Consider the following 26,561-nt stretch of genomic DNA (forward strand, 5'->3'; position numbering starts at 1 on the left):
GACACACACACACACACAGAGAGGAGAGTGCTGCAGCTGACTGTACCCTCTTATATAAAGCTAATAAAATTTGTCTTTTCTCCATTTTACATCCTCATGAAGAAAGAAAGAAAGCCAGGGGCAGAGAGAGGATGAACTTACGCCCCCTCGCTTTCATTTTTTTGGACCTCTGTTTGCTTCCGCCAGCTTCTCAGTTAATTTCATTAACTCACATGTGTTTGTCGATGGAAAACCTCTTTTCCCTTTTTTTTTTTTTAGCTCCAGCGTCACATTTTCCTATTTAGTTGTTCTTCTTCCACTTCATGTCCTGGCTGAACTCCCTGTCTCACTACACACACACACACACACACACACACACACACACACACACACACACACACACACACACACACACACACACACACACACACACACACACACACACACACACACACACACACACACACACACACACACACACACAGCGTCTCGTACACAGGAAAGTGATGGGCAGTGGGAATGGTTATTGAGGCGCAGGACTGGAAGAATGACTGGTATAAATAGACATGTGAGAGCGCGCAGACAAATTTAGAGACGGACCTGTGCGAGACGCTTCCAGCGGTGACCCCCCACCCTCTGAACGCCTGCGCCGCAACAACTCCGAATTAACCCTGATCAAAACCGCCCGGAACGTGCGAGTAGCGCGAGCGGAATGTGTGTTTTCCTTCGACATCTGTGCTTTTCTGACGTCTTGTCGTGAAAAACCTTCTTCCCCCGCGTCACTCTGCTTGTTGTTTCCTCTTTCGGGGTAAGTGTAGTTTGTTCTCTGCAGCTGTCTGATAAATAAACAATAGACATGTAAAAGCCGCCTAAATTATTCATCTTCTTTGTTACAATAAAGCCGGAGAAAATCACAGCGGAGGAGAATAAAAATAAAAGCAGATTTTGCTGGCTTTGACCGGGAAAAAACAAAACAAAACAAAACCCCAAAAACAAATTTCCGCCTTTAAACAACTCAATCTGCTTTCGGGTTTGTTTCATGACAATTTGGACAGTATTTATTTAAATAGGTTTTCAACAAGACAGCACAAAATAAACAACTACTTCATCTACAAAAGTGTGTTTGCTTACAAAAATATGTCACTTTCTTTCCCCCCCCACACAAATAAAAGATGATTATCATGATAGCCATACGAGAGAAAAATACATTGCCACTATTCCTAAATTGAGCATGCTGCGTCTCCTGTACATGTTATATGTATATATATTTACAGACATTCAACATGAATGTATCGGTCATGACCACAAGCAAATAATGTTTTTGTTTTTTTTGTTTTATATAAGTGGAGTAACAATGTATATCAGTAATGTCTTGATGGGTGAAAACTTTCATGAACAACAGGCACGGAGCTGCACCACTGCCTCCTGACCTGGTGAGTTCTTCCTGCGGCGTTGTCGGAGTCCCGGTGATCCGAGGCGCGCCAATCTGTTAGCGTGAGGAGCGAGCTCACATACTATAATAAGCTCGATTTTGAATCGGTACCTCCCGCAGCCCTTGGTCTGGAGTCATTGCTTTTCAGAGTCAACACATCTTGGATATTGTCGACCGTTCTCCGTGATTTCCGCAGCATCGCGTAGAGGGTACCTTCAGCGTTTTTTTTCAACCCGGGGCCTTATTAAAACGTTGCTTCCATTCGTGTCATCACTGTTTATGGCACAGCGCTAACACGGAGTCTAAATTGTGAGTTATTCCGGAAAGATATTTTTGATTGATTATTGAAAATACTTTTGTAACCCTGCTCTCATAAGAGACTACACACCTCCTGCTGACCGCCTTCTGTAGTCATCATCACATTTTGGATGTACAGGGGCAATTGCAAAAAATAAATATGCTTCACAAGAAAATGTGACATTACCGTTATTTAAAACATGTAAAAGTAATGCACTAAGAGGAATATAGTTGAGTTTCCTGTTTTTTTTTGTTTTTGTTTTTGTTTTTTATATTATTATTTTTTTTTTATGAGATTGCTTGAATGCAGCAGAATGGGGCAAAGTAAAAAAAAAAACAGTGGGAAGCTGCAGACTGCACTATGAACAGTTGTAAGCTATGGAAACCAACATTTTAAAAAGGCCCGGGTTTAAAAACAGCCAACCCATCTGTAAACTTTAGAAATGACACCGCCTGCTTCTATCCTTCATCCAGCTTTTATCGTCTTCTTCCTTCCTCCGCTGCCCTCTTCACCTCCTCTTGCTCCCCATCTCCCTCTCGGTGGTGGTGGTGGTGGTGGTGTCTCCGGTTTCTGCTCTTCTTCATCTCCTGGATGTGCTTCCACTTCCGCGCCCGGGACGGCCTCTTCTCCAGCCACAGTGCGTCGCAGTAGTCCTCCAGCGAGCCCAGGGGGGAGCTCATCACCCTCAGGTACTGCTTGTAGCGCTGGCGGGACTCCGCCGCCGGGTCCTCGCCGGGCTTGGGCCGGGCCTCCAGGTGCCCGTGCGGGACCAGACGCAGCGTGAGGCGGAGGAGCGGGCGCACAAAGTGCGTGTGCTCCTGGGCCACGCAGACGTAGACGCCGGCGTCGGAGGGGCGGAGCGAGCGGATCAGGAGCCCTCGGTCGGTGTGGACGACGCGTTCATCTAGATGAACCTGTGCAAGGAAGGAGGAAGAAAGGATTCCATTATTTTTATTTCAGTTTTTCTTTTTCTTTTTTTAAGTATGAAATGTAACCATTGGCAACAATCAAATTTATGTATTGATTTTCAGTTTAACGCTAATTTGACTTGTGTAGCAACTAAAAAAAGACCGGTTAAATTATAATCTCTTCATGATGAGACAACAACTCCCTCGGTCTGGGTTGGAAATACAAAAAAAAAAAAAAGTAGTAAAGAAAAAAAAATAAAAAAAAACCTTCGGCCTGAACGATCAATCAGCGCGATATCTCGTGACAAATCGCTCGCCCGTACTCCCACGCTGTTCACACGCATTTTCACGCCTGATTTGTGTCCAAGGTGCGTTAACCGCAGTAATGACCCCTGAAACAGGATGCACGCTGAACGGGGCGTGGCGAGGTCGGCTGCGGGACAACGGGCGAGAGGTCACCGCGCGGCGTCAAGGTATTTAGGAGCGTGATTGCCGCTGGTGTTAAGTTCAGAGCAGGAAAGGTGTATCGCCCAAGGATCGCGATCGTGCGAGAGAGAGTGTGTGTGTGTGTGCGTGTTTCATTTTGCGGGTGTGTTTGGAGTTAGGGTTAAGTGGTGAGAAGAGCTTATTAATGTTTATCACCCTGCACACCAGTATCAGCAATGATTTATCAGGTGGCACGGACACTGTCAAGGCCTTAGGCAAAACAGCTGCGTTCACAGAGCCTGTGTGTGTGTGAGACACCCCGGACCCTTGGTTCCCCAATTCCATAACAAACAAAAACAATCTGCCTATCTGGTTAGATAATTCTCCATATGGGACCATGTAGTTACTCCTGTGCCAATACACTGTGTGTATAATTGGAATTTGCCTCTGCACATTTAATTCTACCTACACGTCGCATGTGTGTTTATTTTACTATCTTTGTGAGGACATTGTGTGTGTGTGTTGGACTTCAGCTCTGACACTGATGATGTGTTTTTGGGCCAGACCAGGCCCTACAGCAGAGAGACCACTTGGACTGACCACACACACACACACACACACACACACACACACACACACACACACACACACACACACACACACACACACACACACACACACACACACACACACACACACACACACACACACACACACACACACACACACACACTCTAAATTCTTCTCTGACACGTTCACTCCAATGAACGGAGTTAAGAGATGCTAATAAGCGGATAAAAAATTTATGTGACACTTATGTAAGACTACAAAAGGAAAATTTTGCAAGATCAATCATTGCAAGATCATGACATCGGAATTTGTGTGTTTGTTTGGGAGCATTAAAAGCATCCTTGCAGTCCAAAAATCAAGGCATCTGTGACTATTGTGCTCATACATTCAGAACTCACCCCGATGGCATGCGTTCGTGTGTGCACGTCTGTTCGTGTGTGCGCGTCTGTTCGTGTGTGTGTGTCCATGACCAAATAAAACATGGAACCAAAAACCAAGTACATTACGCTCCAAGGAGCGTAATGTACTTGGTGGCACCGTAGCAGCTCTGTGTGTTTGGTGTTTTGTCTCTGTCTCCCGTCCTGAGCAGCAGTTCAAAGTATTTTATGCACTCCAAGTAGATTTTAAAAATCGTTATCTTTTTTTTTTTTGGTCTTTTTAAACAAGGCTCTAAAGGCTCTCTTGAGTAACAGTGAGTAATAGTTTCATCAAAGCTCGGATGTTTGGGCAGTCGTAGTTGACTCCATGTGCTGTTGCTGCCACTGAGCTCGTTAAAAACAGCGTTCTACGGAGCTGCTGGGAATCCGGCTGCTGGAAACGCTGCATTTCAGCTGGTTAACAGCTGAACATTTATTCAGTCTGTTTGGACGGGGAGGCCTGTTAACCTCTCGGAGCTGAAATGCCGACACGTCGCTCGGTTTTGATGGGCCCCAAACTCCCCATGATAAAGGAAAGTTTTTTTGTTTTTTTTTTCCCCTTGTCTCTGATACAGTTGATTAAAATTGTATTCCTATTGTTTTAGACCCCAGCTGGTCCTGGTTTCCATTCACCCGCGGCATTGCTTCGTCGGGTTTGATTTCTTGTTCGGCGGCGTTACCGACTGGGAATGAAACGGACGACGACGACAACAATGCCGACATAAGCCTTGATGGTTAGAATGTATATGGGACTGATTGGCCCAAAAGGGCCGGAGGTGTTGCAATTTTTATCCCAAAAAAAGTTTCACGTGAATGCGCTTCTCTTTAAATCAGTGGGTAGGCGACTCAATTTCTTTTAGCTCCTGATCTGATCTTGAGGTTTCCAAAACTCTCCATATCACCGTGGTTGGTTGCTAGAGGACGCCTTCAGCTGTCAGTGGTGCTCTACTACCACCACCATCACTACGACTACGAATTGCTGACAAGCACGCTCGCCTCAAAGTACGGAGTAAAAGGCCGAAACAATGGCCGGTTCACTCCAGATTTATCTACCGCACTTCACGAGCTCGTGAGGTGGCGTGGGCAAAAGCCAGGAGGACGACTCTCGATTCAGACTGGCCGCTTTCCAAGGCAACTGCCCAATGCATGCTCCTCTGCAATTGGAAAAGCCAAACTTCCTCGACGAAACTTCAAACAATCCCTCGGAATCCCGGAAGACCGATAGCGGGAAATAAGAGATGGAGCTTCACCCGTGCAGTGTTAAGGATCTCTGATAAGGCCCCGGTACCTCTGGCTCAGGTTACAGTAAGTCAATCCTCTAGTTTTAATCCAGTTAAGTCTCAGAGGTTGCACCGAGCCCTCAAACTCTTAGACACCAGAAAATTGGCGGGTCATGTTAACTTGGGAGGCTTACTTTCCAACGCGAGCAGATGATTTTATCACGCCCTCCCTTTAACACATCTTTTTAATCTCTCCCTGGACACAAACTAAATTCCTCCGATATGGAAATCTGCCTTTGTCCTTCCCCTGCTGAAAGGGGAAGCGGGTGACAGTCTGAAACAATTACAGGCCCGTCTCCAAAGTGTCTGTCCCGGATCAAGTTCTGGAATCCCTTGTGAAGAGTTTTTAAACCACTAACAATATCTTTTCAATCGGGTTTTAGGGAAGAAAACAGAGCAACGCTACAGCAGGCAGGCCTAAAAGTACTAAATGGTTTTAATACGGAACGTGAAGGCGTACAGATGAGGGAAATTATGTTGGGGCGGGACACAGGTGCAACGAGCAGCTGGAGTGGGAGGGTTGTTTGTACACAAGTCCATCGGGGAGAGAGAGAGAGAGAGAGAGGGAGGAAGGGATTCCCAAAGTGACAAAAGCCACGAGGAAAAAAAAAAAAAGGCAGGAAGGGATGACGGAGGGAGGGAGCAAGGAAAGATCAAGGTGCAGTAAGGTGGGACTGATGAGAAGGCTGAGAGACGGGATGACAGACAGCTGGAACCGGAGTGAGATGTTAAAATTATCCAGGCATTTCAGGGCTTCACCTGCGCCAAAACTCCACCCCCGGCCCAGATGTGCCGCCGGCGAGATTCGCGCCGATTAATTACAGCGATTCCTGGCGGCGGCTGGATTCCACCATCGGTCTGGCCGAGAATTGACACGAGTGGATCTACTTTAATAAATCTTTATTAGGCAGTTGTACGAGCTATGAGAGTTCGAATAAAGTAAACTGACTTTTCGCAATCAAAACATTAAAGCAACACGGTCACGTTTTTTAACCTTAAAATAACAGCCGCCAAATCATTTTGATGATACAATGACTTGTACGATGGAGAACGGTAACTCTTATTTCCACCCTCCACCACTTAATTTCCTGTTTTTTTCCGCCTGGCAAAATTGACAAAAAAAATTTAAATTTTAAAATAAATGATAAACTTGTCGGTTAAAATGCCCAGTAATACCACCTCCCCCACGGAAGCCGGTCCTCTCTTTCATTGCACCGCGGGGTGCGTTTCACCCTCTGACTGGCGTGTCCGAGCCGATCTGCCAGCCCGAGCACACCACTACAGCGGTAGCAGGGGGCGCCCGCTCGCAGAGAGGCTCCGGGGAGGGGAGCCGTGGCCTGAGTGCTTGCAGAAGCGGTGAGGTCCGCGCAAGGGGCGCCGTCACCTAGGTGTACATTATATTTACGTTTGCAACATAGACTTGTTGAAACGTGTGAACGATAAGGTTCAAATTTGTCCGGTAAAATAAGTTATCCTGGACACCGGAACGAGTTTTACGCCGTGGCGCGAAAGTGCACTCAGAAACTGTGGGGGCATCAAATCCCAAATACCAAGAGTTACATAGTACTGCTTTACTTTAAGATAAGTGTAGTTTTGTTTTGTTGCTTCCAGGGGAAGTTGTGATTATTTGCAGGTAAAATTATGGAACTTATCTGGCAAATGCGGTGCACTCTGCTTATTGGATGCAAGTCCTTATTCATCACTATGTGGGGTAAGGGTTTATTTTAGATAGATAGATCCTTCCTCCGCTATTAGCCAGTGGAAGTCAGCAGTGATAATCTGATGGCAGTGGTTATTACGTAATAAGTAACAACACAAAAAAAAAAAAAAAGAACCCTTAGTTTTATAGCCACTCAAGATACGGTCACAGTGTTGATTTGTGTGAATAAGCTGCCGAGCTGTGGGTCCTGCTGATCTTTACTGAAGGAGGCGGCAGAGTTTGAAGATCTTAAATGATGTCATTATGGTCCAAAGACTCTGCTGAATCTCTCCGTCATGACGGATTGCTGCTTGGATACCACTTTATTTCAAATGGTGTTTCACGTGCCAAATCCGAATCAACCAGCCTTGAGAACTGGGGAACATTTAAAAGCTTTGACAGCCCTGAGAAATTTCAACATCTACACGTGAATTGAATGGAACATAAGTCCTAGAATGAACTGTGCACTTCTAATGCACTAATCTTATTATTAATTACTTAATGAATCGCTAATCTTATTACCTTATCTTAATACTTTGTAAGTAGATAGGGTTCTGTTTTTTTTATATATTCATTGAGGGATATTGAACTGCAACACACACGCACACGAGAGTGGCCGGGGGCTGTTTCTGCTGCTGTGCCTTGATCATATAGACAGTCACACACTGCTGACACAAGCACAAAACATTTAACACACTTGAACTAGGCCTGCAGGATAACGTCAGCTAACGTTAATGGGCGCCAGCGTTACAGACCACGGTGTCACCCTCCTCAGTGAGGCCACTGGGTCAGAAAGGTGTTATCAACGGAATGGAAGATATGGACGACCGGTAAAAGAAGGAAAAGCAAACACTTGGTATCTCGACTCGATCCTGAGGGGAAGTAAGCCCAGTGATGACTGAGGTAGCAGGAGTAAATTCGGGTGACGGGCAGATGTTGGAAGATACAAGTCACGACACCATCCGTGCCACGGCTGGAAAAGAATAAACGAACTCGACCGTCTTGCAGCATGGCCAGACATTTCAGCCTCATATCACCTATCGCCACCATTGTATCCACCTAACTGGACTAACCCACTTCATGATTCACGTTCAGCTGCATTTCCCCCCCCCCCTCTCTCTTCACAACCGCAATCCTGACGGAAAGGGATCCGGAGCTCTCACGTTTTAAAATCTTTTGTCACTTTGTTTAAGGTACAATGGGTCACATATGAGTGTCTGCTTGGACACACAAATACAGAAAACACCCCATTGTGTTCATTACCTAGACAAACACATGCCTGTCCCCGGGGAGCGCCCTGTTATGATTCCTGCAGTAGGCACGCACGCACACGCACACACACACACAATGTTCCGGCCTATAAAAGGAACACATGGGTCTTTTTTGCGGCCTCTGCACCTGTCAGTCTGTTTACATTTACCCCCGAGAGAGAACACAGCAGACGAGGGGTAAACATGTGTGGGAGGGAAAGTCAGGAGACAGGAGGAGCGAGTGGGTGAATGGCATTCCCCTTTGTTTTTTTGGGGGGGGGGGGGGGGGGGGGGGGGGGTAGCAATTATGTTTGGAGAGGAAACCATTGAAGATGTCCCTGTGAAATAGTCAATGGGTTCCCCCTCCTCACCTCCGACACATCATCTCCGTGCACCCTTTCACGTCTTTTGTTTCTCCAACACCCTTTAAAAATGTCTTCCTCTTCCCGAAAAAAATAAAAAAAATAAAAAATTCTGTCACAGAGGAGCCCCGACTTCTGTCTCTCTTCCGTTGTTTTGCTGAAATACAAATGTTCTCATTGCTTAGGTGTGATGCAAGCCATTCATCACCCCCCAAGTGTGTGAACTGGACTCAGTCACCACCACCCGCCCCCACTCCAAGTCAGAGAAGCCGTAATGGATTTTGGAGAGCTGTGTATTCTCACAAGCATCAGTCACCCGGTTAAACACAACAGGCGAGGCCCTGCAAACGCTACCTCATTGTCACATGACTCTACAAAAGGTGTGGGCCGAGGATATTGAGCTCAGGCGACAAGGAGCCGGGCTGCGGAGAATTTCTGCTGCTCGGCGGCAACCGTGAGATCGCTCTGAGCCCCCCCCACCCCCCCCACCGAGACATTTTGGTTGACTTTGTCGGGAAGTGGAACTCCACCTCGCAGACCGGCTCCGGTGCAAGCGGTTCAAGCAGTCACTGCCTTGCGATTGGTGCCCTGAAGCCCCGTTGGCTGTTGAGAAACCCTGCGTCAAGTATGATGGACAGAGTTTGATGCTTTTCAAGAAATTACTAAGGCCGGCGCTAGAGGATTATGCAACTGTGAACATCTGTTTTTTGGCTGTGTTGCACAACAGCATCTTTACCTGGTACAACAGCGGTCTGACAAAGTCTCTCTCTCTACTCGTACTCTTTTTGTTCCCTCGTAATCAAGTTTCAGCGACGTGACTTACTGACAATAAAGGAACCATAGAAGTCAAAGTCTCTCTCTCCCTCTCACCTCTTCTCTGTGTTCAGAGCCGGGTTTCTGTATGAACCAGCGGATCTGGGCCTGCTGGGACTTGGGGATGCACTCCAGGAAGGTGGAGTTGTTCTGGACCCCAAAGAGAAGCCTCTCCTCCACCCGTCCGCCTCCAGCGCCTGCAGTGCGGAGGGATTCACAGGTGACGTGTGTGCCCTTTTCTCAACATTATCCACTGTTGCAGAGACGTTTTCGAAAAGAGGCGTTCTCACGGAGTGGGTTCATTTTCAAGAAAAAGAGTGGAAATATACTTACTGTCCTCTGTGTCCCAACACTGAGTTGCGGGGTCCCCGTTTTTGATATCCTGTCTTCTGGCTCGCCTGGGGAACACACACACACACACACACACCTCAATGGGGTTACAAGTTCACATCCTTTGCTTTGGAAGCAGTGCCTGCAGGCGATAGCTTTTCAGGGTTGTTAACAGTGGTTATTTGAGGGCGGTGATTTACGCCCGCCTGTTATTGACAACCGGCGGTGGTCGTTTTGTGCTTACACAGGTACAACTACAGTAAACACAACTAAATCCCTACAATTTTGAAAAATGATTCCTATTTGTTGACATGGTCCGCCCTTCGTTCGTGTTCATTGTTTTTCAACCATATTGTCAGCTGGTGGTCTTCACACATTCAACTGTAACACCAACTAGACAGTTCGGATTTTTCGAACGTCTGTGTGTCGAGCCCTTAAAAACGGTGGCACGTGCTCTAAAAATGAACTTGACTCGAGTTGCTCAAAACCATCTTAGGATGTCGCAAATGTTTAAATTCCCCCCAACCAAATGTTGTGGTTTTTTTGTCGTCTCCTTCATTTTGTTTGAGTTTTCCCACCCCTTCCTTCTTACATGTCAGCCCCTTTTACCGGGTCCTCTGAAGCCTGCGCGTACCGACACGATTGGAGATCAGCTTTCAAAGCGCCCACCGGGCTAAAAGCAGGGCTTCTTCAACAGCGCATTACAGCACACACACTCACCAAAATGTGGCAGAGCGACCCCTGACTGTAAGGCACAGCATGTAGCCTGGGTTCTGGCAAGCTAGAAATGTCAGGCAAGCAACTACACATGGGCGGGCGCGGGCGCGGGCACGCACGCACACGCACACACACACACACACACACACACACACACACACTTTTGCCTGAACAACGGCATCCTAGAGATATGAAGTGACAGTAGCATTATTTATCGTTTCTAAATCAATGCCTTAGCTCAGTGTTTGGCTGACAACCCACACCCGCACGGCCCTGAGGAAGTAGGCTGATGGACTGTCAGTTCGAGAACGTCTTACTTGTTTTAAATTAAAACGGGCTGTTCCAGTAAATCATAACACTGGTCGTGTCAATATTCTAAAGTATCACAGTGACCACAAGAAGAAGAGGAGAGCTCTGAGTTTCTACAGGGACCTATAGAAAAATGTCCGGTATTTATTTAACCAGATCTTTTCTCGGTGATGAGCGATGAGCTCAAGCTATTTTATAAATACTGGATCAATTTAAAAGACTCTGATGCCAATCACTCAAGTTGACTCACTATGATTGAAAGATTCGCGTTTCGGCCGTTATCGTACTGGAGTTTTTCTTTAAAAGTGGGGAAAAAATAAAAAATGAAATAAAAATGAAAAAAGAGGCACCGGGTTTCGCTCCCCGTACCTCTTGGACGCAGGGACGTATCTGGAGCAGGAGTGTCCGTCCCAGGCACAGTAGGGGTCTCGGGCGAGGCAGCACTCTGCACAGGCCTGACCGTACAGGGGGCATCTGCTGAGGGAGACCTGGGCCAGGCCCTCGCTCGAACCCACATACAGCTGTTGCTAAAAGGGGGACACACACACACACACACACACACACACACACACACACAGACACAGACACAGACACAGACACACACAGACACAGACACACACACACACACACAGGGGAGTGACTAAATAAACAGCAAATTATGTTATCAGTTCGGGTAAAAGATAAAACTGCCGTTAAACGTCGACGTGCAACAATGGGGCGATTCATCCTCGCGGGATAAATGCCGATTTATTGTTTTGACATTTGGCGTTTCTCAAGAAAGTGGCCTCAGGGTCGCGGCATTGCGTAAGCGGCACAACAAGAGTCGAGACCACGAGCTGCAGTGTGCTCCTTTAAATGTCGAAAGCCTAAACAAACGGAGGCGTCCCCCACAGACCAGGGAACAGGGCTGCACCATATATCGTTTCAGCATCGCCATAGCGACGCGGGCGTGCAAAATAGTCACACAGCAGGACGTGTGATGTCAAACAACGGTTTCTCCTTTTCGATGACTGTCTGATATAACATCATTTACTCCGATTGAAGGGTTCTTGGGAGGGTTGGGTATCAGGAACTGGTTCCAAATTTCCAAGAACCGTGGATCTGCTAAGACACGTGCATTTGCATCCTGCTTGTCGGTTCCTAACTTCTGCCTATTTCAGTGGCGCTCCCGACTCGCTCACCTTATGTTGTGGCGGCACGGTAGCAGACCGGTAAATGACGTAGTAATCCAATCCAATGAGTCATTTCCCGGAGCGCCACGTTCCTCCATGTTTGTTCAAGTCGCCCCCACGTGCAGATAAAGTAAAGCGCTAGAAACGGCATCGGGGCGGGCACACATTTCTGTTGGCTTCCTGGACCATGGCTGACCACAGCAAACGCTCCAAAGTTTGGCTGAACTTCACAACATAAAAACAATTTCCAAATATTTGTCCATTATTTATTTAAATAGTTTTGGTTTTGTAATTGTTTTGGTTGATCATTCCTTATAATAAAGAGTAATTTTTATTCTCATAAATGAAGGGAAATAGGAACCTTCCTGTCACAGTTGACGGTTTACTGGTTATAGCCTAAATGTGCCAAGAATAAAGATATAATTATTTTAATTTTCAATGCAGATGCACTCCCCTACAAAATCACCCCAATCGTTCTACAATTATATAATTGTTTCCAAATAGAGCAATTCAAGTCATCTGGTGAAGATTCCTGTATTTTTTATTTATTTATTTATTTTTTAAATATCGCTGAAATAAATATATATTGCAATGTCGGTTTTTTCCCCAAATATCGTGCAGCCCTGGGGAACGATTAATGGAATTCTCCAGAGATGGAATTCTTTTTGGAAGGAGTTCCATCAGATCTACTATGACTCATCTGAAGAGGAGATCCCAAACAAAAGTTGCAAGCGGAACGCCGAGGGTCGACGAAAGATGGAGGAGGGCGCGGCGGTGTGACACACACACACACACACACACACACACACGCGCGCACACACACACAGAGATGAAGGCAGGTTGTGATTGGAGGTGATGTGTCTACTGAAGCCTCTGACCCTCAGATAATGAGCGATGGGAGGGTCAGAGGTGAAGGAGACGGCAGGATGGACGGAGTAGAGGAAAAACATTGTGGAACAAAGAAATAAAATGGGTATAATGATTATTATGCTGTGCGCTATTGTATGCCACAAGCACCCATTGTGTGTGTGTGTGTGTGTGTGTACGGGGGAGGGGCTTCTTACCTGCTTGGAGGACATCTCCATACTCAGGATGGGAGTTGGAACCTAGAAGAATAAACACAAACAAACACAAGTCCTATTACCCGGTCGCCAAATTAACGTCAAGGCGAGCGGTGGAGCGGTGGAGGCGGTGACTGACGGCGGCGTTGATAAGTGCTGGGTACTGTTTTTGTATTTTTTTCTGCTTTTTTTAAAATAAGGACACATCAAACATTTTACTGTTTGATAAGTCAAGTGTCCTGCTGAGGTGCTGCTCTCGTCTAACAGATGACAAAGTTGCTGTCGTGTGTGTGTGTGTGTGTGTGTGTGTGTGTGTGTGTGTGTGTGTGTGTGTGTGTGTGTGTGTTTTCCCGCCGCAGCACCTTGAACACTTGCAGCTCCTCCAGCAGAACTTCCTCTGAAGACCAACTCTCCCGGGCTATGCTCACCACCTTCAGAACCGAACCAACATCTGACAGACAGACAATAGAGAAACATGGAGAAGCAAGCGAGAGATTTTGATTTAAAAAAAAAAAAAAAGTCACTTCCCGCCAACACATTTTTATTATACAACAGCTGACAACTGAACAATTTTGCCGGATATATAAACACTTTTTTTAAACACAAAGACGTCAAGGCCTCCAGAGTCCATCCTTCCCCGTCCAGACTGAACACAACATGTTCATCTGCAGTTTCGGCGGTTTTCCATAATTTGGGGAAAGTGCTGAAAACGCACGAGTGAGGGAATGAGACTGAATCTGACGAGGAGGAGAAGGACAACAGGACGCTGCGGTGAAAACAAAAATGTTCCCAGTGAAACCACCCATCCACCGCATTCCTCCACAACAGACACAAAGACATTCACACCCTCAAAGAATGGACCAGTTAAATGACTAATAAAAGAAACAAACAAGTTGACTATAAATTACTTTTTTCACAATAAATGGCGTTCTAGTGCCCTCTGTTGGTGACTTCTAGAGTTGCAGACAACCAAGAAGCAAGGTGCTTTCACCTGTTCCCAGGAACATGACCTCGTACTGTCCGTCCTCGGCCGTGACTCTGTCCACCACGATTTGCGTGAGGGTGTAGTCGACGCGGACCAGCGTGAACACCGGCCGGCCGCTCAGCGGGTGGATGGAGCGGTGCATCAAGGGGTGGAAGCGGATGAAGCTGATCACCTCATCGGGGAAGTCCTTGGTGGTCTTGATCCTTGGGTCGTAGGTCTTGCTGGGACACTGATGGGGCGAGAGATTATTTTAATGTTGTACATTGAGATCAGACTCGCAGATCTGCGGAAGGTGATGGTAAATATGAACTTCAGAAGAACGAAGCAACAATCACCACTTTAAGTTGTTATTTTGCAAATATTGATCATTTTCTTTTTAGATAAACGGTTAAGAATCCCAATTCTCAACCAGGGTATTAAACTGTTAATGTCTTAAAGGGGAACTATTGTTTTTTTTCCTTAAATTCATTATTATTATTATATATAATTTATATAATGTAACAGTGTGGGATGTTCATATTAGACGTGGCCAAAGTGTCAAACAACGAGGTGAACTAATGACAACTTAATCACAGTGAGCAAAACGCTCGGAACGCTTTTCAAAGGTTTTTCTATTTTCGGGAGGAGCCGATGTCAGCTCGTCAAGGATTTCTTTATATGGTCATCTGCGCCATCGGATCCGCTGTGCCTCCCTCCAAAGAAAACCAATTAAAAAAAAAAAAAAATGTGTGTGTTTTTATTGTAGATGTATTTATTTTATTTTCCGACGTTTACTTGAAACAAAGAATCCCCGCGTGGGAGGGTCCCGGTGCGTCACGTGTCCCGTGTCTCCCACCAGACTGGAGCACGGCAACCAAAGTCGGAATAAACTTTTAAATCAGGCCTTGTAGATCTGATATGAGGGAAGATTGGATTGGAACTGGATTGCTTATTTCTCCCCTCAAATTTGTTCAGAAACAGATTTCGGTGTACTGATAAGGTGAAATCAGTGAAAGTTTACCGAGTAAATAAAACGGAGCCCGGATTAAAGCTCAGACCCCATTGGGTCACAGAACCCATAACTTGCGCTGAAACCCTATCGGCTCAGAACTAGAGGCTTGGCTGCTCATTTACCATCAAACTACACACACTGAAACACACCTGTTTTTGAACAATAAGGTGTATAGACCTACACCGATCAGCCACAACATCAAGACCACCACTAATAACCGCCAATATTGTCTAGCTCCCCCTCGTGCTGCCAAAACAGCACTGACCCGTCGAGGCATGGGCTCCATGGCTTGTTGTTCCAGCACATCCCATAGATGCTCCATTGGATCGGACCCTAACCCCGCCTATCCACATGGTGTAGAAGAAAACGCGATTCATCAGACCAGGCCACCTCCTTCCATTGCTCCATGGTCCAGTTCTGACGCTCACTCATTGTAGGCGCTTTGGGCGGTGGACAGGGGTCAGCATGGGCACTCTGACAGGTCTCTTGACGCAGCCCCATACACAGCAAGCTGTGATGCACTGTGTGTTCTGACACCTTTCTATCATAACCAGCATTAACCTTTTTAGCAATTTGTGTTACAGTAGCTCTTCTGTGGGATCAGACCAGACGGGCTACACTTCCCTCCCCACCCGCATGAACGACTCCACGGGCTCCCCTGAGCCTGTCGCCAGTTCACCAGTTCTCCTTCCTTGGACTACTTTTGGTAGGTGCTAACCACCGCATACTGGGAACACCCCAAAAGACCGTTTTTGAGATGCTCTGACCCAGTTGTCTAGCCATCACAATTTGGCCTTTATCAAAGTTGCTTAGACCTTTATGCTCGCCCAAATTTCCTGCTTCCAACACATCAACTTCAAGAACTGACCGTTCACTTGTTGCCTGGTATATCCCACCGCTTGACAGATGCCATTGGAAAAAGATGAGCAAAGTCATTCACTTCACCTGTCGGTGGTTTTAATGCCTCGGCTGCTCTGTGTATATTAACATGTAAAAAGGAGCATGATACGTCCCCTTTAAGTTAGGAGTTTCACTACACTGCCCACGTCTTGGGCTACACAGTGGAGTCTGTCTCCCTCTGGTGACGCTTTTCAGAAACTGTAGTAGGAGACACACGTGCACTGAAACTGCCTTCATATTAAATACATGAGCTTAAAAATCAGTGTGAACTCCGTCCTCCACATACGAGCACCGCTGCCTGATTAACTTTTAACACAAACGGCCACAACTAATAAACATGGTCAACTTGGTAATTCTACGCAAGCCTCCCAAGCAGGACTGTCCAAATGGCGTCATGTATACACACGTGCATCATCGTAACCTGCATATTCCACCACGTGTCCCACTTCAGTATCCATTGAGGCACGCTTTCAAATCAGCTAATGTTTATTGTCTCTAATTAGCGATTATTATTTCTAATCAGCACTTTCTCAGATGACTCCATTCTAGCGGCTGGAGAACGACTGTTAACTGCCCGTGTGACTGAGTGTCTGTCCTCTGACGGCTGTCTCACCGTCCCAGGGCGGGGGTATGGGATCCTTCCTTCATATTCCACCCAGCGATAGTCGGGCCCCTCCTTGTGGGCATAGGGGCCATTAAACGCTGCCCTGATGTCCGCCATGCTGTACACACACACAGCTGAGCCGCGGAAGATGGAGCTGAAGGAGAGCGAGTCACAAAATTAGCCAAAGGGTCGAATAAGGATGTGCTGCCGGCGGTGTCGGCGGGTCGCCGTACTGTACCTCGAGGTAGTGAAGACGCCGTACACCACGGGGTTCTTGTCATCTCTGGTGGGAAGTAAAAAGATGTCCTCTGCAACACAAAAGGTTCAAATTAAGCATTTTGCACGTCTCAGCCGGGGAAGGTTTAATACACTGATCTTCGTTGTGTTCTCTGACCATTTGGACATGAGGGGCAGTTTACACCAGAATAGTTCAAATATTAAATTATGTTTGGGTGGTGACTCACTGACCAAAGACAAATGTGGATCCTGAGGCCATACCAGTTGAGAACCACTGGGTTATACCTTCTGCTACTGATTATAGCAGGAAGAGTGGGAACAACAGAAACCGAGACAAGGGGTGTGTGTGTGTGTGTGTGCGTGTGCGTGTGCGTGCGTGCGGGCGGGCGTGCGTGCGTGCACGCACACACACACACACACACAGCTTGTTAGTGTCTGTGCATAATGCGTGCATGTGTGTGTCACTTACGGAGCTCGTCAAAGTGCGTGTCCACTCCGTCCGGTCCAGGGATGGAGCAGACCAGTCTCGCTTTCAGGAAGGTGGTCCATTTGTTGGTCAGACTCCTCAGCCCACCCACGTCATTCTAAAAAAAAAACACCATCAAACACCTTGTATGGAAACCACCGTCACAGTTGCAGCTGTCTGACGCGACCGGATGACAACCTCCATACATTTTAGAGAGCGACCCTCGAATCGCAATCAGGCTCTTGCGCGTCCAGTGGACTTTAGAGACAGTTTGAGGACGACGCACAAGGTTCCAGTCTGGTTTCAATCCCCCGGACTAATTAGGAAAATAAACAGGTGGACCACATACCACCAGCCCGAGTTGAGATATGCTTATTTAACAAGGAGGAGGGATACCCTCTCGTTAAAATGATCGTATAAAAAGAAGCGAGCAAATGAAAGACAGGAAGAAAAGAAAATAATGATAAAAGGAGTTGAACGGTAGATCAAACAGGGCTTCTCATAAATAATGTATATATATGTTTTTGTTTTCCATGTGAATGCCCGTTTCAAGTAGTGAACTGATGGGGCTAGGACAAGAGTACTTAAGTCCCCCCCTTTTGTCTTGCTTGAGAGCCAAAGGTAAACCTCCCCATTAAAGTCGGCCGGGGGGGGGAGGGGGGGGGGGGTAACAGAGCAGGAAGACCGTTTAGGGTCAACGAGGCCAAAAATACTTGCTGAGAAGCAAAAGGAAATACAAAACAAAACACATAAAGATGGCGTTTTTATAACGAATCTTCTAAAATGCTGGAAAAATAAAGTACGACTATATACGGCAAGAAGAGAAACACAGAGAGAGAGAGAGAGAGAGAGAGAGAGAGAGAGAGAGAAATAAAGAGATTAGGAGCGAGTGTGAGAAAGACAGAGGAGCTGTAGCTCTGGTGGAGTCTCCTTTCTGTCTACCTTGCAGCTTACTCCCAAGTCATAAATGTTCTCAAGGCTTTTTCCTGCAGAATGTAGCATGTGGCTCTGAATGCTTATGGGGAGGTGGAGCTCAGGAGCCGCTTAACACCGTGCACAAGGATCGCACAGTCCGCAGGCCATGAATTCACCTGTCTCCTATCCTCCATTAGCACTGTCCAATCACAGTACATTATAAATGGTGTAAGTAGATGGGAAACGCATGGCTCGTGGCTTAGTCAGCTCTCGGGTCGCTGAATCAGCAGAGCTTTGCTGCTAAATGGGCCTGAAATCACAGTTTTTGCTAAAAGCGATAGTGCGTAAATTGCATTTAGTTCAAATTAGATTCTGTTGTTATGGAGCTGTCACATTTTTTACATAAATCACCTCAAAGCATTATTTGAGCTGACGAAGCATTTATAAAAAAACAGTTAGATTCCAGTCATATTTCTTCCATCCAAAATATGTTTTTGTAATCCTGTGTTGCAATAAATAAAATTTGAATTTTATTGCACTTCTACTAGTTGGGTTGAGGCAAAATGGCTGCCTACATTTTTTACGCCCAATTGTAAATAAATGACTGTTCTTCAACCATTAAGAGGGATGTGTCTTATTGCACTATTATAGGCTTATACTTAGACAGTGAAATGAACAAAAACCACTCAATCTGCAATTATTTGCATGACAATCACTTATGAACTAAAATTTCATAATGCTCGACTACTACAACCACTGCATGATGCTGTCCTTTTGATGATTTTCCCCGACGTCCATTTAAATGTAACCGTTAAAAACAGAAAGAGCCGTTATCTGAACAGCTTTTATATGCCGTTCACATTAGACTGTTAAGACACAGTTCAACCAGGGAAGGGGAATAATTGATAACGTAGAACAAGTGCACCGACCCGATCACTGCATCCGTCTTAATGAGTGTCTGGGGAGCTGCCCCCGCCAGCAAAACACAAAGGGCTTTAAACTCTGATTTTTATCCCCCCTGACAGCAATGGCCTGCTCCTCTTTCACCAGACTACAAATGAGGAATGTACCAGGAAGGCCTCTTCCCGGAGAGGGCATAAAGCACAGGGAGCCCATGGAGACACAGAGATCTGGGGGATCGGATCCCTCTCTGAGGAGTAACGCCTGCTGCACCGCCTGTGGGGGGCCTCGTCCGTCACACTGCCTCTCTACTGCGCCCATTGTGTCTCAGCACTTCATACTTTGTCTTCCAGGAATCTCCCCCCCCCCCACCGCCTGCTGTGTTTCAACAGGCACGGCTCCCGGTCAAGAGTCACACTCGCGCTCTTAAGCCGTATTTACACTGAATCCAACCGACAACGGTGCAAACCGCCGGAGCCCGCCCCCTGGTGGCCCTGGCAGTGCCAAGTGCCTGGATTTCACGTGATTTAAAATGTCATTTATATGTTAAATATTCCCCCCCTTTTTTTTTTCCCCCTCGTGCTATCAGGCCCTTCATCTTCTTTTCCACATCCTCTCTCTGTCGATGCAACTGGCGCCGCGCACCGCCCTCCCGCGAGGATTCCGATTTCGCTGCTCACCTTGCAGACGCGCGCCACTCGAGACAGAATGCTCTTGTCCTTCCCCTCCTGCGAGACCTCGCGGAAGAAAAAGTAGATCTTGTCGTCGTCCGGGTTGTAGGTGTCCGAAATGGGATGGGCAGATATAAACCTGGCCTCTGAGGTTGGGAGATAAGCAGAGAGATAAAGGAGCGCATTAATTGTAAACGGCATCTCCCAAGACAGTATTTAGACGGCCCTGTTCCAGTTTTAAGGCGTAAATGGTGCCTCATAACAGATCAGTTTTTACAGCGAAATCCCAGAAAAGCGTTCATCATTTGAGAAGGAGGCTGTAAAAACAGCCACAGCAAACCCTCCGAGGTAGTACAGCAGGCACCCTCTTAATCTTAGTCGCTCTATAGGAGCCTCGTAGGGCACACTGGGTTGACGCCGTCACGCTGGGATGCTCAGATACCTTTTTAAAGAACGTCACCATCACTCTCCCGGGCAAATCTTGTTGATAAGCTAAGTGTTACAGTGAAGTTATATCAACATCGGCTCGGCCCCTTGGAAGCGAGGCCGTGCTGAACAGGGCCAATCCCCGCCTGGGGCGGCTTAATGAACAGCGTTTCAACTCTACACAGAGGAGCCTTTGTTTGGATGATCTCCCAGAGAGCAACCGAGTGGACGTGGACATAGAGAGAAGATGTCTAATTTCCCTGGACTCGCTGATGGATGTGTCGACATGGATAAATATTAACACACACACACACACACAGAAAAAGACAGTGGGGGAGAGAGAGAGAGACAGAGATAGGGGCAGGGAGAGAAAGACGTAATTACTCTAAACATCTTGTGCACACCATGCCTGGGTGGTTGTGAAATGTGGAGCCCGTGTGTCAGGATTTAGATCCTGGTGACAACTGCTGATTCATGAAAACCCATCACACACACACACATCACTGGCAATAAAACTGTCTAGACCGGGGTTGACCACACACACACACACACACACACACACACACACACACACACACACACACACACACACACACACACACACACACACACACACACACACACACACACACACACACTTCCATATTTATCCATGTCCACACTTCCACCAGCACATGTATGTGCATGGTGAGGGCGACCAAGACCGGTTGCGGCACACTGTAAATTTCCCCCCGTAGGCGTGGTCCCTATTTGACTCTGGCATTCAAATAAAAGTTCCAGCTAAATGAATAAGTGGGGCTGTTTCCTCCGAACTGGAATGCCAATAACCACACGGCATCCCGCCCCGGGAGCGCACAGAGGCTCATTGTATCAATAGAGAGCGCGGAAATATAACGTGTAGAGAAAGAGGGATAACAAGTTATGACAACACTCCAGCCGGTGTGTGTGCGTACCATTGATCCAGTAGTCCTCCGAGATCTCAGTGCGTATGTAGTGCTGGTCCGGCGGGGGGCCCAGGGAGCGGGTGAACGTTGTGTCTTTGCCCAGGAAGTCCGACGCCGTGCCAGCGTACAAGTACTGGTCTGCGTCACGGTCACAGACAAAACGCAGCGTTAAAAACACATCGGACGGGTCAGAATTAACCGACCAGACTATAAATGTACATGGCAAAGGTTTCGTTTCGACCAAGCTTATAAAAGCAAAAGTTCAACATGGCTTTTTATACATCCAGTAAAATGCATAATCCCCTTAAAAACAAGTTTAGTTTGGGATACATTCGGAGCGGAAATTGCAGAGCTAAGCTTTTTTTTTTTTTTTTTTTTATAGTTGTTTTCAGCACACACTCCACAAAAACTGCGCAGCAAATATAAACTGTTTGCACATTGTAAGACTATTAATTGGCTTTTCGAGTGATGAACCGCCCTTGAATCGAGATGACTTCAGTGGCTTATCTCATTAAACCCACAAATGCACAGAGACAAACAGAGAGGGAGAACGGGAAAATATGAGCGAGGGATGAAGTCAAACAAATGCGCGCGCACGCGCGCACACACACACACACACACACACACACACACACACACACACACACACACACACACACACACACACACACACACACACACACACACACACACACACACACACACACACACACACACACACACACACACACACAGTTTATAGTTCCTTGCCAAGCAATTCTGTCCATTTAATGTTATTGGACAGCTGCTCAACTTGAGAAATCCTAATAAATCAGAGACAAGCGCGTTTAAAGAGATCTTCGGAAAATAAGTGAGTCAGGCAACCGGGCGGAGACGTGACGAGCCGGATCTTTGCGTCGTCCCGGGGACAGACGTGTCGGCGGGACGGGCTCGGTATCGTGTGCGATTGCATCTCGCACCTGCAAGGACGGAGGTGGACGGCTGCCAGGGGTCAAAGGGACACTTTAATCTGCCAGACTCCACCGTGCCGGGGAGCAGTTGGAACACACCGCCCTGAGGGATCGAGGGGAAGGAGAGGTGGAGACCCGTTAGGAATTAAGAAGGAGTCAAACCCAATGCTCGCAGCTAAATCATCCTTCGTTCCGTAGCCAGCCGCGTCCAAAGCCGCGTGCAATACCTCTCTGCTTCCTGTGAGCTCGATGAACACGCAGCTGGGGTGGAACGCTCCCGTCCCACATGCGTAGACATGCGTGCGGTTGTAGTTGTGGAGCACTCTGATGAAGTTGGCGCACTCCAACTGGGATAAGAAATCAAGGGAGAGAAGAGAGGGCAATAGACCAGATGAAGATTTTTTTCTTCCCCCTCCCCCCCTCTCCCTTAGCGGAACGCAACGTCCTTGAAATGTTTTGATCTGAGTTTCTCAGTCACGATTCGGTTTTCTTCGGGAGGCACTTACGTTTACGTTTTTGCCTGCCAGTATGCACGTCTCCACTCTGTCCGGGGAAGCGGGCCAGCTTATCTGAAGACACATCGGCAGACACGCAAACATTTTTTCACGTCACACTTTCGGATTTAGCACGCAACGTAGCAGCTTATATAAGTGTAAACAGTATAATAATAACACACACACACACACACACACACACACACACACACACACACACACACACACACACACACACACACACACACACACACACACACACACACACACACACACACACACACACACACACACACACACACACCCACCCACCCACCCTCAGGGCAAAAAATAAAAATGAACCTTTTTCCTTTCCCGAACGATTTTGTAGATTGATTATTGATGGTTTTAAGATGCGCAACCATCAAAACCTCCGGTCAGGGGTTTTAGTACGTTGCAGAGGAATAACATTCAATGTCCCTTGCATGTACCCATGTTCACACATGGGTTATAACAGGCTTATCTACTTAGCATCCCGCCCCCCTAAACCCTACCAGGGCGAGCGATCGCCATTGCACATGCAAACAAAACTGAGTGTCTCATGATACGATATGATTACACGGCGCTGAGGAATTTAAGCCTTGATGAATTGATTGAGTACAGTGCATGACTTGTGTGAGGACTCTAGTGCGAGCTGGATTTGCGACTCCCATTTACCATATGGCTTGGTTTCACAATAGCTTGCGGTGGCATTATTGTACAGACTGACATAGCCTGGCATAACCAAGCAGCTGGATAGCCAGTCAATAAAAGCGGTTTAAGTTTTTACGGTTTTCAACCGAGGGACGCCTCTAAAATAATCAATCAGCGCAGTTTGTGTCTCTGAGTGACTATCGTATTCACTTTCAACGTGAGGGTGGAAGCCCTCCCTCCAGCACCGGGATATCAGTGACCAGAAAGGCAACACTTTGAGAGCGGGAGTAAGAGTTAAAACAACGAGATAAGATCAAATAAACACAATGTCGTCTCACTTGTGGATCAACCACAGCTGCACACACACACACACACACACACACACACACACACACACCTCATGTGTGCAGACGTGTGGACGTGTCAACGTAAACCTGTGTCTTTGGATGTGTATGCAGTTAAACGCATGTGTTTTTGTGCATGTGTATGCTTAATGTGTTGGCAAAAAAGTCCCCAATGACGCTCCAGCATAGCAGTACAGTGAGTAATGGAGAAATGGTTTGCATGACCTCTTGTGACGGCCAGGCAGGAACGTCATGATGGCAAAATGAACTAATTTTGCTAATAATGAGCCCTTCAGAGGATACATAGCTGTAGTTATTGTGACTCTTAAGCACGATGGCCTGCATGCGTCTGCATGCGTGCAGATTGGGACGGATCCCCCAAGCACATCGTAGAACACCTCACTCAGCTGTTCAGGCTCTCACCCAGCATTTTCCCCCGTTTCTGCTGAGGTTGCGATGACTCTTGAAACCTCTCTAAACATGCCTGAGTCCAGATAAACATGCTCTGAACATCAACACAAGGCCTGGAGTTGCTGACCAAAATGCACGGAGCAGCAGCCAGAAACTCACAACATACCTATTTTACTTTTCTTCTCTAGGTTTTTTTTAAATTTATTTTTCTTATTTAAATTCTGCTTTTTTTGTTTTGTTTTTTCCACAGCGATCAAGAATCAAATAAAAAAAATAAATAATAATAATCCAGTCCCGCGCACGGCATCGCGTCATTTCCGGTGTCGGTTCCCGCCTTTGTTTTCGTGACAAAACGTAGTTCGGAGACCCGGCTTCCTGCTGGTGAAAGACCTTGCAACGGTGCGACCGCCTGTCTCCGATCAGTCATGTAGTGTGAAAACCACAAGAGCGCAAGGTCGCCGCCCGCAAGACAGAAGGTCGCGCAGTGCCCCCGTGGCATTAGTTGAGTGCATTTGATACCTTCCTCGGGGCTCTGTCCAGGTTGTCGGGGTTGAGCAGATAGACGTGATCCCTGGCCCCCAGCAGAAGACGGCCCCTCTCTTCGTCCAACAGCAGGGTGTGGGAGTGGAGGCCCTCGGAGGGCCCCAGGAACACCGAGACGCTCCCGCCCTGCACCAACTCTGAAGAAACGGCAGTAAAACGGAGAGGGAAAGGTGCATAAACTCCGCCGGAGGGCATCTGCAAAGAGCTTACGATCGGGTAAAAAAAAAAAGCACATGTTGATTGATGTGAACCTTCAGCAGGATTAAAATGGCCCACGGTCCAAGTTGACCTGACTTGATAGGGTTCAACGACACAATAATCCTTCAGTCGAGCCCAAGGGGTGCTCTGCCAGGGGGATGCTGCATGTCTTATCTTGACTAATAACTGACTAATCCTCTGCACTTCACACCTAAGAGACACAGAGGCAGAGAAGGGGCTTAAGGTGTTTTGACAGGACTACTGTGGCATTAGAAGCAAAGCGAGGTGTTGGCGTGTCTACGAAAACAAAAACCTGAAAAATAAGTCATTACGGCTGATCATTCGGCAACGGATGACGGAACATCGGCGTAAACAGCCTTCCGTCACGGTCGTTAAGGAGTAATAAATATCAGATAATGAGAGATCTTGGAGTGTTTCTCCATATCTGTGAATATCCAATGAACGCTGCGTTCTACCAGTTACCCAAAACGGATGGATCTAAAGTGACAGTGGTGCGTCACATGCTTAACACAAGTTATAACTATTCAATAATAGTTACAACCTCGGTGCCGACTATATTGTTGTCTCAGCCTAGTTCCTTGATCAAAAGGGGGTCTGCCTAAAATCACTCTTTTCACTCTGTCGGTACAGCAACATGTCTCGAGTAAACACCGGCTCCATGCGGGGGAGTCGGAGGGGAGTCACTCTGAAAGGATTTACATTGTGATTACCCTTTCAGTGTGAAGGATTGGGGAGGTTGTAGCCCTCCAATATTTGAACTTCTAAGACCCCCCCCCCCCCCCAGTCCATGCAACACACAGCCTAATACCCATGGTGTGTGAGCATTCACACATGCTCACACACCAATCAATCCCCCACATGCCCATACCTTTCACCACCCCCCCACACACACGCGCGCGCGCATGTACACACAGACCCCTGCCCTCCTCACACTAACCCTCAAAGAGAGATTAGCCGTGCTAGCCCTTGGCTAACGCTGATCTCTTCTGTAAACACACAGCACTGCGAGCCCATTGAAACGGCACGGCTAGCTGCTGCAGCTTAGCATAGGGCTCAACACCTTTCACCAGAGAGCGCAGCCCGCGGCCCCCCTTCAGCGGCTCTTCGTTAGCCTCACTGCTCAAGCTCTGAAGCCAAACTCTCATCCACACATTAATTTGGGTAAAAAGAACATAGGGTTGGCTTGCAGCCAGTGGATTCCGGTTCCATGGGCACAAGCGCTTCGCTCGCTGCACCGCAGCATCACGCGCTGTATCCGGAAGAGTCATCTAATGTGGGAACACACTCCGTCCGCAACTTTTCCATAAAGGAGGCTGATGTGGGAATGACCACCTACTGCCTTTGCTGGATGTTTTTTATCCAGCAACGTTACGGATTCCATGTGGGAAAGGGGCTTTATTGTGTGCATTATTTCAAAATGCTCTATGAACAAAAGAACCGGGGCGTGGACGTTTTTTGGAATGGAGGAATTTGGTTGTACTCTTCTAGTCCTGGCTGACCCCGGTCCAGATAACACCCCTGTTGTGCAGCCGCATGGTCACGAAGACGCCAGCTGCGCATATAAAGTACAAAGACCACAGACACTTAATATCCACACACTATCCATCCCTTCATGGCTTCAGGATGCACGGCATAATGTTGCAGTCCGTGCCGAATGATAAATCCTATGGTTTACACATCAAAAAAACAGCGATCATTATGTTGCGGGGGTATTTCAAGTACTGGCTTTTCTTTCATCTCGTTTCGTAATACTCTATACGCTCTCAGTTATAGGGGATAGAGGAAAAATGGAACGTAGGACATAGCAATGTCCTATATTTATTTTAGATTAAATATAAGCCAGACGAAGATACATTAAACATTTGCA

The 26,561-nt window shown here is 47.1% G+C and overlaps 1 protein-coding gene across 1 annotated transcript in view; it reads right to left on the reverse strand.

The window, feature by feature from the left end:
- Window positions 1-1,041: 1,041 nt before the first annotated feature.
- The window catches only part of sema3d (sema domain, immunoglobulin domain (Ig), short basic domain, secreted, (semaphorin) 3D), a 37,809-nt gene continuing 12,289 nt past the window's right edge, over window positions 1,042-26,561 (reverse strand). Inside the window, exons 3-18 of the mRNA XM_080001957.1 lie at window positions 24,452-24,612; window positions 22,518-22,580; window positions 22,239-22,358; window positions 22,021-22,114; window positions 21,071-21,199; window positions 19,701-19,837; window positions 17,209-17,323; window positions 16,741-16,810; window positions 16,512-16,656; window positions 14,014-14,236; window positions 13,385-13,473; window positions 13,026-13,067; window positions 11,159-11,316; window positions 9,767-9,831; window positions 9,491-9,630; window positions 1,042-2,623 (exon numbers count right to left, since the gene is read on the reverse strand). Coding sequence (XP_079858083.1) covers window positions 2,186-2,623; window positions 9,491-9,630; window positions 9,767-9,831; window positions 11,159-11,316; window positions 13,026-13,067; window positions 13,385-13,473; window positions 14,014-14,236; window positions 16,512-16,656; window positions 16,741-16,810; window positions 17,209-17,323; window positions 19,701-19,837; window positions 21,071-21,199; window positions 22,021-22,114; window positions 22,239-22,358; window positions 22,518-22,580; window positions 24,452-24,612 — 2,189 coding nt within the window. The 3' untranslated portion in view covers window positions 1,042-2,185. The remainder of the gene's footprint in view (window positions 2,624-9,490; window positions 9,631-9,766; window positions 9,832-11,158; window positions 11,317-13,025; window positions 13,068-13,384; window positions 13,474-14,013; window positions 14,237-16,511; window positions 16,657-16,740; window positions 16,811-17,208; window positions 17,324-19,700; window positions 19,838-21,070; window positions 21,200-22,020; window positions 22,115-22,238; window positions 22,359-22,517; window positions 22,581-24,451; window positions 24,613-26,561) is intronic.

Source organism: Zeus faber (genome assembly GCF_960531495.2).
Source record: "Zeus faber genome assembly, chromosome: 6".
NCBI classification, from domain to species: domain Eukaryota; kingdom Metazoa; phylum Chordata; class Actinopteri; order Zeiformes; family Zeidae; genus Zeus; species Zeus faber.